General features: G+C 48.9%; 2 protein-coding genes across 4 annotated transcripts in view; one reads left to right on the top strand and one right to left on the bottom strand.

Moving 5' to 3' along the window:
• The window catches only part of si:ch211-225h24.2 (uncharacterized protein LOC564539 homolog), a 21,163-nt gene extending 20,181 nt beyond the window's left edge, over positions 1 to 982 (top strand). For both annotated transcript variants that reach the window (XM_062550986.1, XM_062550987.1), the window contains one exon: positions 357 to 982. In XM_062550986.1, coding sequence (XP_062406970.1) covers positions 357 to 909 — 553 coding nt within the window. In that variant the 3' untranslated portion in view covers positions 910 to 982. The remainder of the gene's footprint in view (positions 1 to 356) is intronic.
• Positions 983 to 6,533: 5,551 nt separating this feature from the next.
• The window catches only part of fbxo25 (F-box protein 25), a 19,901-nt gene continuing 13,934 nt past the window's right edge, over positions 6,534 to 12,500 (bottom strand). Inside the window, exons 7-11 of one of the 2 annotated variants that reach the window (XM_062550990.1) lie at positions 11,975 to 12,159; positions 11,423 to 11,605; positions 9,509 to 9,652; positions 8,407 to 8,433; positions 6,534 to 7,658 (exon numbers count right to left, since the gene is read on the bottom strand). In XM_062550990.1, the coding sequence (XP_062406974.1) occupies positions 7,569 to 7,658; positions 8,407 to 8,433; positions 9,509 to 9,652; positions 11,423 to 11,605; positions 11,975 to 12,159 (629 nt within the window). In that variant the 3' untranslated portion in view covers positions 6,534 to 7,568. The remainder of the gene's footprint in view (positions 7,659 to 8,406; positions 8,434 to 9,508; positions 9,653 to 11,422; positions 11,606 to 11,974; positions 12,160 to 12,500) is intronic. The other variant, XM_062550991.1, reaches the window with a different exon arrangement.

Genomic DNA, 12,500 nt, shown 5'->3' on the forward strand with positions numbered 1-12,500 from the left:
ATTGTATACTACTCATAAAAAGTCAGGGATATTCGGTGTTAGGGTGAGATTTCAGGATGAACCGAAGATCCACAGGTATATAACCTTTACTGGTGAACATGATGTGACCTTCTCTAAACTTTTGAATGCCAACATTACTTTCTGTATAGTAATGAAACATTGAATTTCACCTGAAAGACAGATATCCCTAACTTTTGGTGAATAGTATTCAGTCTTTTAATAGTAATAGTCTTTTATTCTGTTAAATGTGTGATATCTGAAGTTTTGGGGAATTGTGACGTGTGTGTCCAGGAGCTCTGACGTCCGGTGTGTGTGTGTTTGTGTCCGGTGTGTGTGTGTGTGTGTGTCCCGCGCAGCAAGCTGAAGGAGGAGGAGCGGAGCGCCAAGCCTCTGGAGCGCGAGAAGGACAAGCGCTTCTGGGACAGCATCACCATGACGATGCGCCAGATCACGCCCACGCGCAAGATGGACAAGATGGAGGGCTGGGAGCCGCCACAGCTGCCCGGCGACCCGGGAGACGACGACAACGATAACCACGACAACGACGCGGCGCAGAAGGCCGAGACGAAGAGAGACGCTTCGCCCACTACTGCCCCTGTTGCCCCGGTAGCCTCGGTTACCCCGGTGGTTCCTGCCCTCTCCCTGTCCCCCCCGCCCCTCTCCTCGCCCCTCTCCTCTCCGCTGTCTCTCTCGCTGCCCTCCTGGAGAGCGGGCGTGACGCTGGAGGACTGGCGCTATGCCAGCCTGGCAGACTGCACCCCCAGCGGCGGCGGCGGCGGCGGGCAGCGTGAGGGCTCCGGGGCGGGCAGCGCTGTCCGGTGGGCGGCTCGTGCCAGGGGCAAGCTGGCGGGCATCAGGAGGAGGAGTCACGGAAACGTGTCGGAGAACATGTGGGAGGGGCTTAAGTGAACGGACACGATGGGACGATACCAACACCCCCCCCGCCCCCCACCAACTCCCCACCTCTCCTACACACACACACACACACTCTGTCATGTACACACACACACACACACACACACTCTCTCTCTCTCTCTCTCTCTCACAAACACACACAAACACACACACACACACACACACACTCTCTCTCTCTCTCTCTCTCTCTCTCTCTCTCTCTCACACACACACACATACACATCATGTATACACACACACACACACACACACACACACACACTCACACACACACTCTCTCTCTCTCTCTCTCTCTCTCACACATACACATCATGTACACACACACACACACACACACACACACACACACTCTCTCTCTCTCTCTCTCTCTCACACATACACATCATGTACACACACACACACACACACACACACACACACACACACACACACTCACACACACACACAGTACTCTGCTTGTACTGTAGGGGGATGCATGTGTGTCTGAACTTGAAGTTGAAAAGGTTTGCCTCTGGCTAAGCAGACATCACAAGAGTCTTGCGTGTTGCTGGTGGGGGCCCCTGTTGCTATGGTTGCCATGGAGCCTTTTGCCAAATCCGTTCCCGATGCTTTGGTGGTGGCGCTGGGGAGAAGTGCCTTTGGCTGCAGCCGGAACACCGGGGGTGTCCGAGGCCAGTGGAGAGATGCTGTGTGTGTGGGTCGCTTAAGACTGCGGCCGCGTTTCCCAGATTCGTTAAGAAGCTCTTAAGTGCTAAGAAGTTCTTAGGAGCGTTCTTAGAACGTTCTTAGAGCGCTCCTAAGAAGTTCTTAGCACTTAAGAGCTTCTTAACGACTCTGGGAAACGCAGCCCAGGACACAAGTGTTGCTGGGAATGACAGTTGAGACTTGGCAGGTGGATGAGTGTGTGTGTGTGTGTGTGTGTGTGTGTGTAGGGGGTTGGGACGTAGTATTAAACACTGAAGTAATCTTTCCATAGTTTTGTGTTATACTCTCTTATGTCAGAAACAGAGACACGGGAGCTGAAGTAAGACTCTGTGTGGACACTGGACTGAATTGAATGGTCAAGGTCTACAGCTATGGGGATGATGATGGGACAATCAAAACAATAAACAACCAAAACAAACAAACAAACAAACAAACAAACAGTCCCCCTCTGGCCTATAAAATGACCGTCTGTCTTTTGTTGACAAATTGACACAGATTAGATGGAATGAATGTGAGAGTATTAGCTGAGCTGATTTAGTGTGTATTATTCTTCTAATTGTCCATTTAAGCTATATTTGCAGAACTTTGTCATGACATGAGATGTAGTTTATTTCGCTCAGTCTGGCTGTGCATTCTCCTGTCCTTAGTTGTTGCTGACTTCATCAGTCGATGGCGGTTTCATCAAGCTTGGGTGGGACGGTATTTACAACCGTTGGCCACTCATCATGTAGGCCTCACTGCTGTGTTTGGGCAATCAGCCTCAGGGTCAGTGGTAAGTGGCTGGGTTCAACATGTTCTTAAGTCCATGTCCTTCAGCAATTTTGATTATCCTCACTGTTTTATTACAATCATGAAATGTAAATGTATGATGTGTGTATTGTGTTTGAGAGAGCTATTTTATGAAACTTCAAATTTATAATGGAGAGAATAAATGAACAACTTCAGCGCCTTGCTGGTGGCCTGTAATACAAAAAAAAAATGAGTGCAAGACAACTGTCAGTACTTCACCGAGTTTTTTCTACTTCTGAGAAAGTCTTAAACTCTGACCTCCATTCTCAGTATTTGTTTTTCAAACATTTTCACTGTTTCTCATTTGGTCTACTGTCTTTTTTTTGGGTTTTATTTTTGTTTTTGGTTATTCATTTCTCTTTCTGGCACTGGTTTTGTTAAGGGCAGTTCTTGGAGCTGCAACTCCTCTGGAAAGGTGCATCTTAAGGCAGAGACGAATGAATCCTGGTGTTATATCAGGTGTTGTTTGGAGACAGATTGTTGAATAAAGTCCAATTCTTTAGTCCTGCGTGGTGTCGTCGTCATTCATACTCCTTACTGCACTCCTGTACAGCACAGCTTCACCTGTTCGGTCCTCACACACCCCTGGCCCTGTCCCTCACACACCCCCGGCCCTGTCCCTCACACCCCTGGCCCTGTCCCTCACACACCCCTGTCCCTGTCCCTCACACACAGCCCTGGCCCTGTCCCTCACACACACCCCTGGCCCTGTCCCTCACACACACCCCTGGCCCTGTCCCTCACACACCCCTGGCCCTGTCCCTCACACACCCCTGGGCCTGTCCCTCACACACCCCTGGCCCTGTCCCTCACACACACCCCTGGCCCTGTCCCTCACACACCCCTGGCCCTGTCCCTCACACACACTCCTGGGCCTGTCCCTCACACACACCCCTGGGCCTGTCCCTCACACACACCCCTGGCCCTGTCCCTCACACACCCCCCTGGGCCTGTCCCTCACACACACCCCTGGCCCTGTCCCTCACACACCCCTGTCCCTCACACACCCCTGTCCCTGTCCCTCACACACCCCTGGCCCTGTCCCTCACACACACCCCTGGCCCTGTCCCTCACACACACCCCTGTCCCTGTCCCTCACACACCCCCCTGGGCCTGTCCCTCACACACCCCTGGCCCTGTCCCTCACACACACCCCTGGCCCTGTCCCTCACACACCCCTGGCCCTGTCCCTCACACACCCCTGGCCCTGTCCCTCACACACACCCCTGGCCCTGTCCCTCACACACACCCCTGTCCCTGTCCCTCACACACCCCCCTGGGCCTGTCCCTCACACACCCCTGGCCCTGTCCCTCACACACACCCCTGGCCCTGTCCCTCACACACACCCCTGTCCCTGTCCCTCACACACCCCCCTGGGCCTGTCCCTCACACACCCCTGGCCCTGTCCCTCACACACACCTAGCCCTGTCCCTCACACACCCCTGGGCCTGTCCCTCACACACCCCTGGCCCTGTCCCTCACACACCCCTGGCCCTGTCCCTCACACACCCCTGGCCCTGTCCCTCACACACCCCTGTCCCTGTCCCTCACACACACCCCTGTCCCTGTCCCTCACACACACCCCTGTCCCTGTCCCTCACACACAGCCCTGGCCCTGTCCCTCACACACCCCTGTCCCTGTCCCTCACACACACCCCTGTCCCTGTCCCTCACACACACCCCTGTCCCTGTCCCTCACACACCCCTGTCCCTGTCCCTCACACACACCCCTGGGCCTGTCCCTCACACACCCCTGGCCCTGTCCCTCACACACCCCTGTCCCTCACACACCCCTGGCCCTGTCCCACACACACCCCTGTCCCACACACACCCCTGGCCCTGTCCCTCACACACACCCCCGGCCCTGTCCCACACACACCCCCGGCCCCTGTCCCACACACACCCCCGGCCCTGTCCCACACACACCCCCGGCCCTCTCCCACACACACCCCCGGCCCTGTCCCACACACACCCCCGGCCCTGTCCCACACACACCCCTGGCCCTGTCCCTCACACACCCCTGGCCCTGTCCCTCACAGGGGAGATACATCAGGAGCGGAACTGAAGCGCTCCGTTCACAACGTGTATACTATGTTGCAGCAGTTAATAATCACTACACCAGGGGGGGCGCTGTGGACCCAGGTTCCAATCCGGCCTGCGGTCATATCCCGATCCCGCCCCATCTCTCTCTCCCACTTGTTTCCTGTCTACAGTACCTCTTCACTGTCCTATACTAATAAAGGCAAAAAGGCCAAAAAATATACTTAAATAAAATAATAACTACACCAGACGCAACAGTGGCACGTACATTCGAAAAATAAAATAGACCAGCCTTCTAAAATGGATTTTGCGTGTTGCGAACGGAGCGCCTCAGGTACGCGCCTGGTGTAGTTCCCCTGTCAGGTGCGCGGGTGCAGGTGACCACTTACCCTGATCCAGAACCAGCTGTCTAGTCATCCACCTCCCTACCTGCAGCGTTGTGATGCTACACTCTTAGAGCAAGAAGGTGATGTATTGCAGTGGTTCCCAACCTGGGGTCCATGGACCCCATTAGGGGCCGCCAGTGATTGCAGGGGGTCCGGTCCGCACAATGGTGCCTGAGCTGAGGTTGTGAGATTACCAACATTATATATCCGCAGATTAAATGTATAAAACATAGTTTTGTTCCACATTAAATTCATGAGGCTACTGTATTTATTACCTCTGACCTCTGAACTTGTGTAAGCAACCCTCAGGCTGGGCTAGGCATTCGAAATTCATCCCCGGACCCCGATTGTTGAATAAAACAATGTCTGTGTATGTGGGTAGGAGTTCGGGTATAGGTGGCCCTGGCTTATCTTAGACACAGGCAAGTGGGCCTTTAAGGAAAAAGGTTGGGGAATACTGCTATATACAGTACAACCAAAAATGGTTCTATTGCATGTCTCATATATGGCACCCCTAAATGTCCCTAAAAGGGCTGAAGTGCCCTTGAGCAAGGCACCTAACCCCTCGCTGCTCCCCGAGCGCCGCTGGTTGGGCAGGCAGCTCACTGCTCTGGGTTGTGTGATTCACCTCACTGTGTGTTCACTGTGTGCTGTGTGTTCACTAATTCGGTTAAATTGGGTTAAATGCAGAGAACTGAATTTCCCTCACGGGATCAAAAAAGTATATATTCTATTCTATTCTATTCTAAATGTTACTTTAAACAATCAAAGGAACCCCTATAAGTTCTTTAAAGCCGGCATGGTTCTATATGGCACCCCAAGAACCATTTTCAAAAAGTGATCTGAATTCCGCCTGCAAAACGGACCCAAAGCTGTCATCTTTCAGATCCAGATCTCCTTATATGGGCAAAGATGGTACCTGGATCTCCTTATATGGGCAAAAATGGTACTTGGATCCCAGACGGGCAAAGATGGGCAGCTTTGGGGTCCTTGCTGTAGAAAATGTCAGAGGTCTATGAGAAGCGTCACTGTACTCACTGGCTCCAGATCAGTTTAACCGTCACTATATATGAGCTCGTTGGCAACATGGGGGGCCACCGCTGAGGACTCTGGGTAATTACACACATAGATGGAAGCCCTTAAAATTACACAAAAATGTAATTGCTGTAGAATTATAGGCCCTTCCTGCCAAGCAGTTGACAAATAGTGCACTTGCTCAGTGTGAAGCTGTTGATATGATTGCACACTTCATGCCTGCTAAAGCACCACTCTCCTTTACGTACACTCACAATGCAGGCAGAGTTCTACCCTGACGTTCATGTCATCGGGAGCTTGGATGTTTGGGTGCTGGATGACACCATTATGTCCTCTTTGGACACACTTACCAACTGAACCTTTGAAATACAGATTGAACATGTAGCAGTATGTTTCTAGATATACCATAAGGTCAATTGATATAAAAAGTTAAAATCAATGAGTTGTGTTTCGCTTACAAAAGGCAACCATAATATCAGGTATGTCATGTCACATGTTGATATTTTCCACAAGGCTCCACTTGATGCCCCTCTGTTTCTCTGCACAGGTCACAGCAGAAGTGTCCATGAACAGCCATACACACGATTTTACAACCAAAGATGTGAGGGACAGCCTTGGCTGTTGATGGGGAATCTCCACTGTATCCACAACAGAGCTTGCTCAGCAATCAGAGTTTTTAATTACTATAGTAAACCATGTTCATGCAAATGCATGACTTAAACCAACATCTTCCATCATATTTTTTCCTCCCATACAGGTAAGCATCAATAATCAATAATTGGAATGATAAAGGTACATTACATTACAAAACCCAGAACAAGGATATAAAATACTCGGTTTCATAAATAGTGCTGTCTCAGTTTGTTTTTTCTCTACCTCCACAAACGGATATGAAAAAAAAAGTGTATGAAAATTTCAGCATTGTGTTTTTTTTTGTTTTTGTATGGCAAACGCACAAACAAACGTTTTTCAGTTTTTGTTTTTAGTGTTGACGCCTTCTTGCTCGGCACCGCAACAGTCTACAGAAAGAAGAATGACGAACGTAAACATAGACCTACCAGCTACCCTTTCCAACGTGCATTCAGTTACTAACGGAAACAAACAAAAAATAGTCATAATAACAATAATTATAATAAGTATAATAACATTTAACATACTCAGTGTCGGCCAAGAGACACTGCTGGTAAGGGTTTGCCGTGCGACAATATGAAAGAGTCGTCTCTCCCAAACGAGACTCCTCGTTAGAAATCCAGCTGTTGCCGTAGCGATATCCCTCCAGTCCAGTCGTACACATTCTGAAGTCCTTCTCCTCTTTTCTCCATCTCTTGTGTCCCTCTCTTCCTCCTTGCTCAGTGTCAGGTTACATGATGTGGTGTGCGGAAACACAATCGTATTGAGTGATCCCAAATGACATCATTCTAGTAAGCCCTTAGAAGTTTGGGTGAAAAAGAAAAAAAAAACGCATGACGCTCACACTCATGCACACATAAGCACATACACAGACACACACTCACACACACATAAACACCACACACGGACACACAGTCGACACAGAAAAAAGGCTTCTTGTTTTTCTCCCCTGTCCATGGACATGTGTAGGAAGAGGGGAGAGAAGGTTCTAGAAGGGAGATCAGAACAGTCCTAGGCAGTTTTTTTGTTTGTTTTTTTGTTTGTTTTGAAGTGCATTCCGGAAGCCTCTAGAACTTGAAGAGGTCTATGAAGTGCTGAGGTGACACCGGCATGAGGCAGTTGTCTGGGTCGTTGGCCGTGCACGGATGTCCAGAGTCCTGGCAAAGAGAGAGACATAGTGAGACATACAGTACGTGTGTGTACGTGTGTGTCTGTGTATGTGTTTGTGAGTGTGTAAGCATGTACTGCATCATGAGTGTGTACTATCTGTGAGAATATTGATCACTGAGTACATAATATATGAACAAATGCAATGTACAGGTAACGTAAGTCACACAAGAATGTGGCTGAAGGAGGTATGAGAGTGTTTGAATGGGCGACATGACAACGTAACGCAATATGTAAGTTAAGCAGAGGACAGGATGGATGAGTGATTAGGAGTCATCATACACTAATTACTCTCATGTGAACCACTGACGCAAGATACAACATGCCGAACTTAAACACTGGATCAATTGACCTGATGACACCTGAAATGGTCATCATGAGAATGCGATTGGTGGAAAGGTTGGGGTTGATGAGACCTGAATGGTCATCATGAGAATGCGATTGGTGGAAAGGTTGGGGTTGATGAGACCTGAATGGTCATCATGAGAATGCGATTGGTGGAAAGGTTGGGGTTGATGAGACCTGAATGGTCATCACGAGAATGCGATCGGTGGAGAGGTTGGGGTTGAGGAGACCTGAATGGTCATCACGAGAATGAGGTTGAAAGGTTGGGGTTGGTGGAGAGGTTGAGGTTGGTGAAGTGAGAGAAAACAGGTGAAACCACAGAAAGGATGTGGATGGAGAGGGGAAAGAAAGACAAGAGAAAATTGAGAGAGAAAGAGAGGACTGAGTGAGTACCTTGAAGAGTAAAGCCAGGTGCCGGTCCTGATCGGACATCAAGGAGAGGAACAGGAAGGAAGGAAGTGACATGGATGGGAGAGGTCAAAGGTTAAAGGTTATACGGGAAAAGGAGGGAGTGTTGGTAAGCAAGGGGGATTGAGCTAATTATCACAGTAACACCACATATTAATATTCTCAAGATTGATTTATGATGTGTTTAAAAAAATTATGCTAATAGTCATTTATCAGCCTCTTTTAGTCATGTATGGACTTGTTTGCATTGACTGGAAAAATGTGTTTGTCGGCTAAATGTGCCGTAAGTCTCCATACGGTAGCTAATGCTTCCTGGCAGAGGATCACCAGTGACGGACATGACCCTCTGCCCTCTGAGACTGGAGAAGGAAAGAGGGAGGGGAAAAAGAGAGTAAAAGGAGAGAGAGAGAGAGAGAAAGAAAGAGAGCGAGCTCTCTGATTTGCTAGTGTTTGCTTGCCCCCCCCCCCCCCCCCCCCTTCTTTTAATCCTTGGCTGGCCATGAGGAATTTCATTAAGATTATTAGCACACGATTATTAGCCGTAGTTTTAGCAGGTAATCCACCGCGTGCGTCATGAGAGCTAGCTAGCCTTCCACACATAAGGAATGCATTGTAGAGAGACTTAGCGTGAGCGCTAACAGCATGAGAGCTAGCTAGCCCTCCACACATAAGGAATGCATTGTAAAGAGACTTAGCGTGAGCGGTGCGCTAACAGCAAAGAGAAGGGGAGCCGTAAAGGAGAGCGGCGCAGAAAAGGAAGGAAACAAAGGGACTAGTAAAGAAGAGAGGAAACTGAGAGGAAAGGGGGATTTGAGCGGGAAACTGAGGGACTAGTAGGAAAAGGGGGATATAGGCAGGAAACGGAGGAGAGGTAAAGAAGGAGGGCAGAGGAGAACTGAGGAGGCCAAAAGAGAGACAAGGAGGGGAGGAGGGGAGGAGGAGGAGAGCTCAGAGTTGGAGAAGCGAAAGAGAGGGGGGAGAGAGAGGGGGGAGGAAGAGGAGGAAAGTACAGAGCAAAGAGAATTTGAAGAGGTAAAATAAAAAGGAGAGAGAGAGAGAGAGAGAGAGAGAGAGAGAGAGAGAGTACCTTCCAGAAGAGGATGCTGCAGTGTTTGCAGAAGTGGAGGGTGTCTCCGTACTGCTCCTTCTTGGGGTAATACTTCTGGAGTGTGAAATACATGAGCTTCCAGTCCACGTGGCCTTTCTCTGACAGTACCAGGTGTCTGCAAAACTGCACCACAACACAGGGGACACCAGTCAACACAGTGCCAATTCAATTCCACTTGAATTTCCCCTTGGGGATCAATAAAGTATCTATCTATCTATCTATCTATCTATCAGAACTTCAAAACACTCCAGCACCTTTTCAAAACAAAACTATTTGCTACTCAAACTCAATGACCGAGCTTGGACTAGTCAGATTAAGGGTCAATCTGTGTATTCTAACTGGCCTAAATATTCATGTCTGGGTCAGGTCCAATCGTTTTTCCCATTGAGGGGGTGTGAGGCAGAGTCGATTGTGAGGAAACTAATCTTGCCTACTTAACAGTGTTACATAAATTAATTAAAATCCTCAAACTTCAATGTATTCAGCAAAGAAAACCAATGAGTGGCTCCAACACACACACACACACACACACACACACACACACACACACACACACACACACACACACACACACACACACACACACACACACACACACACACACACACACACACACGTATGTAGATCCCTCTGCTGTTATTCTGACAAGGAGGTTTGTGGTAAGTTTCAAAAGCCTGATCTCACTCCAACACCTCAGAGAGCTGAGAAAAACTCCTGTGTGCGTACAGAGCTCTCTGGTGGTCAAACTGAGAATGGCCGCTTCACTGCAGCCTGGAGCACAGCCAGTGTTGGAATTAGAGGTTGCTGTTTTGGTGGATTTTGCTTTGCTGCTGATGCAAGATTTCTTAACTCAATACGAATGACTGAATGAAACAGCAGCAATGACTTCTCATGAGAACACATCATGTCTGTCACACATCTGTTTAACACTCTGTAAAGCGCCATGAGACATGTGTAATGTTTTGGCGCTCTAGAAGTGAAATTAAATTGAATTGAAATTGACATCAGAGAAGCCACATGTAGGGAAAGGACTTGGATCATCTCTTTGGCTAAACACACACACACACACACACACACACACACACACACACACACACACACACACACACACACACACACACGCAAACGCACCCATACACAAACATGCCCACACACAGACACACACACACACAAACACAAATACATACACACTCGCGCACACACACACACACACACACACACACACACACACACACACACACACACACACACACACACACACACACACACACACACACACACACACACACACACACACACACACACACACACACACACACACACACACACACACACACACACACACACACACACACACACACACACACAAATACACAATCATGCCCACACACAGACAAAACACAAATACATACACACTCGTGCACATACACACACACACACACACACACAAACACAGAAGCACAAATACACACATGCTCACACATACACACATAGTTCTGACATTCTGAACACCTCATTCCCACTTATGTTTACAACAGACAGTTGTACCCTGACAATGGGCCGGTTTTCAATACATGGATTAAGCCTTGTCTTGCACTAAAAGAGAACTTCAATAGAGATTTCCTCTGGACAATAAGAGCAGTCAGTCCGGGACTATGGTTAATCCATGCATTGGAAACCAGCCCCAGTTTGGGAAGACTGCGATTCCGTCTGTGTGAAGCACTTTGAATTGCACTTACAGTATGTATGAAATGTGCTATGTAAATAAACTGCCTTGCCTTGCCTTGCCTTACCACACACACGCACACACGCACACGCACACGCACACGCACACGCACACGCACACGCACACGCACACGCACACGCACACGCACACACTGCTACGACTCCTACCTGTTTCTCGGCGAAGTGGAACTGGCACAGCTTCTTCCACAGATGCCGGTCCTCACTGAGCACGCGCAGAGTGGGCGTGGCCTGGCCCAGGTTGATGATGTCAGAGGCATCGGAGAACTTGTACAGGATGTTGTTCTGCATGTGTAGCGGGAGGTCACTGAGGGTCATCCCACCGGTCAGTTGCTATGAAACGCGGAACATAGAACGTAATGTGTTGTTATGGCAATGTTCGCTGCTATAGCTAAAAGTCATTCTTCACATGGACCAAGATGACTGCTCTAATACAGCCAACTGCATAAATGAAGTGTACAAATACAAGTGTGCAAATACAAACACAAGTGAAGATGGATGGATTTAAACAGTTTACCAGACAGACATAAGGACAAACAGGCAGATGACTGCTCTCATACAGCTGACTACATACATGCATGAATCCAGTGTACAAATATCTATAAAAGTGAAGATGGATGGATTTCAACAGTTTACCAGACAGACATAAGGACAAACGGACAGATACAGTAGGTACTACAGTGCAGATGCGGCCGGTGGTACCTTTGGAATTTGCAGGTTGTTGAGCTGCTGTTGCCAGGTGAGAATGGTCTCCAGGCGACAGACCCAGATGTTGATGTTCCCCACCAACACCGACTTGCCCACCTCCCTGATGAGCGTGCACAGCGTGGAGCTGAGGTCCTGCAGCAGGTCCTTAATCAGCCGCGGGTTCTGCTGGTCGTCCAGCACTGTGCCCGATCAAAAAACAAAAACAACACTCGCTTCAGTCCCTTCCCTTTGGAGTCAGTTAAACTGTGCAGCAATTTTGCTGTCAAGCAGTGAGGTCTTAAAATAGGGCCATCGTAGAAAAACAAGCAACAAACAGGCGATAGAGAAGTCGAGCTGACGTCTAGCCCGACTGGACCTTTTTGGCTTCCCACTGCCTGTCCACAAATACCCAGTCAGAGTGAAGTGGGGTGTGCTATTACTGGCGGCTTTGAGCCTCATGGTTTGATGGTCTTAAGTTTCCTGGGATTTTGACTTGCTGCTGGCTCATGTTTTAAAAGGATCCAGACAAATACATCTAGTA

The sequence above is a fragment of the Sardina pilchardus genome, chromosome 12 (genome assembly GCF_963854185.1).
Source record: "Sardina pilchardus chromosome 12, fSarPil1.1, whole genome shotgun sequence".
NCBI lineage: Eukaryota > Metazoa > Chordata > Actinopteri > Clupeiformes > Clupeidae > Sardina > Sardina pilchardus.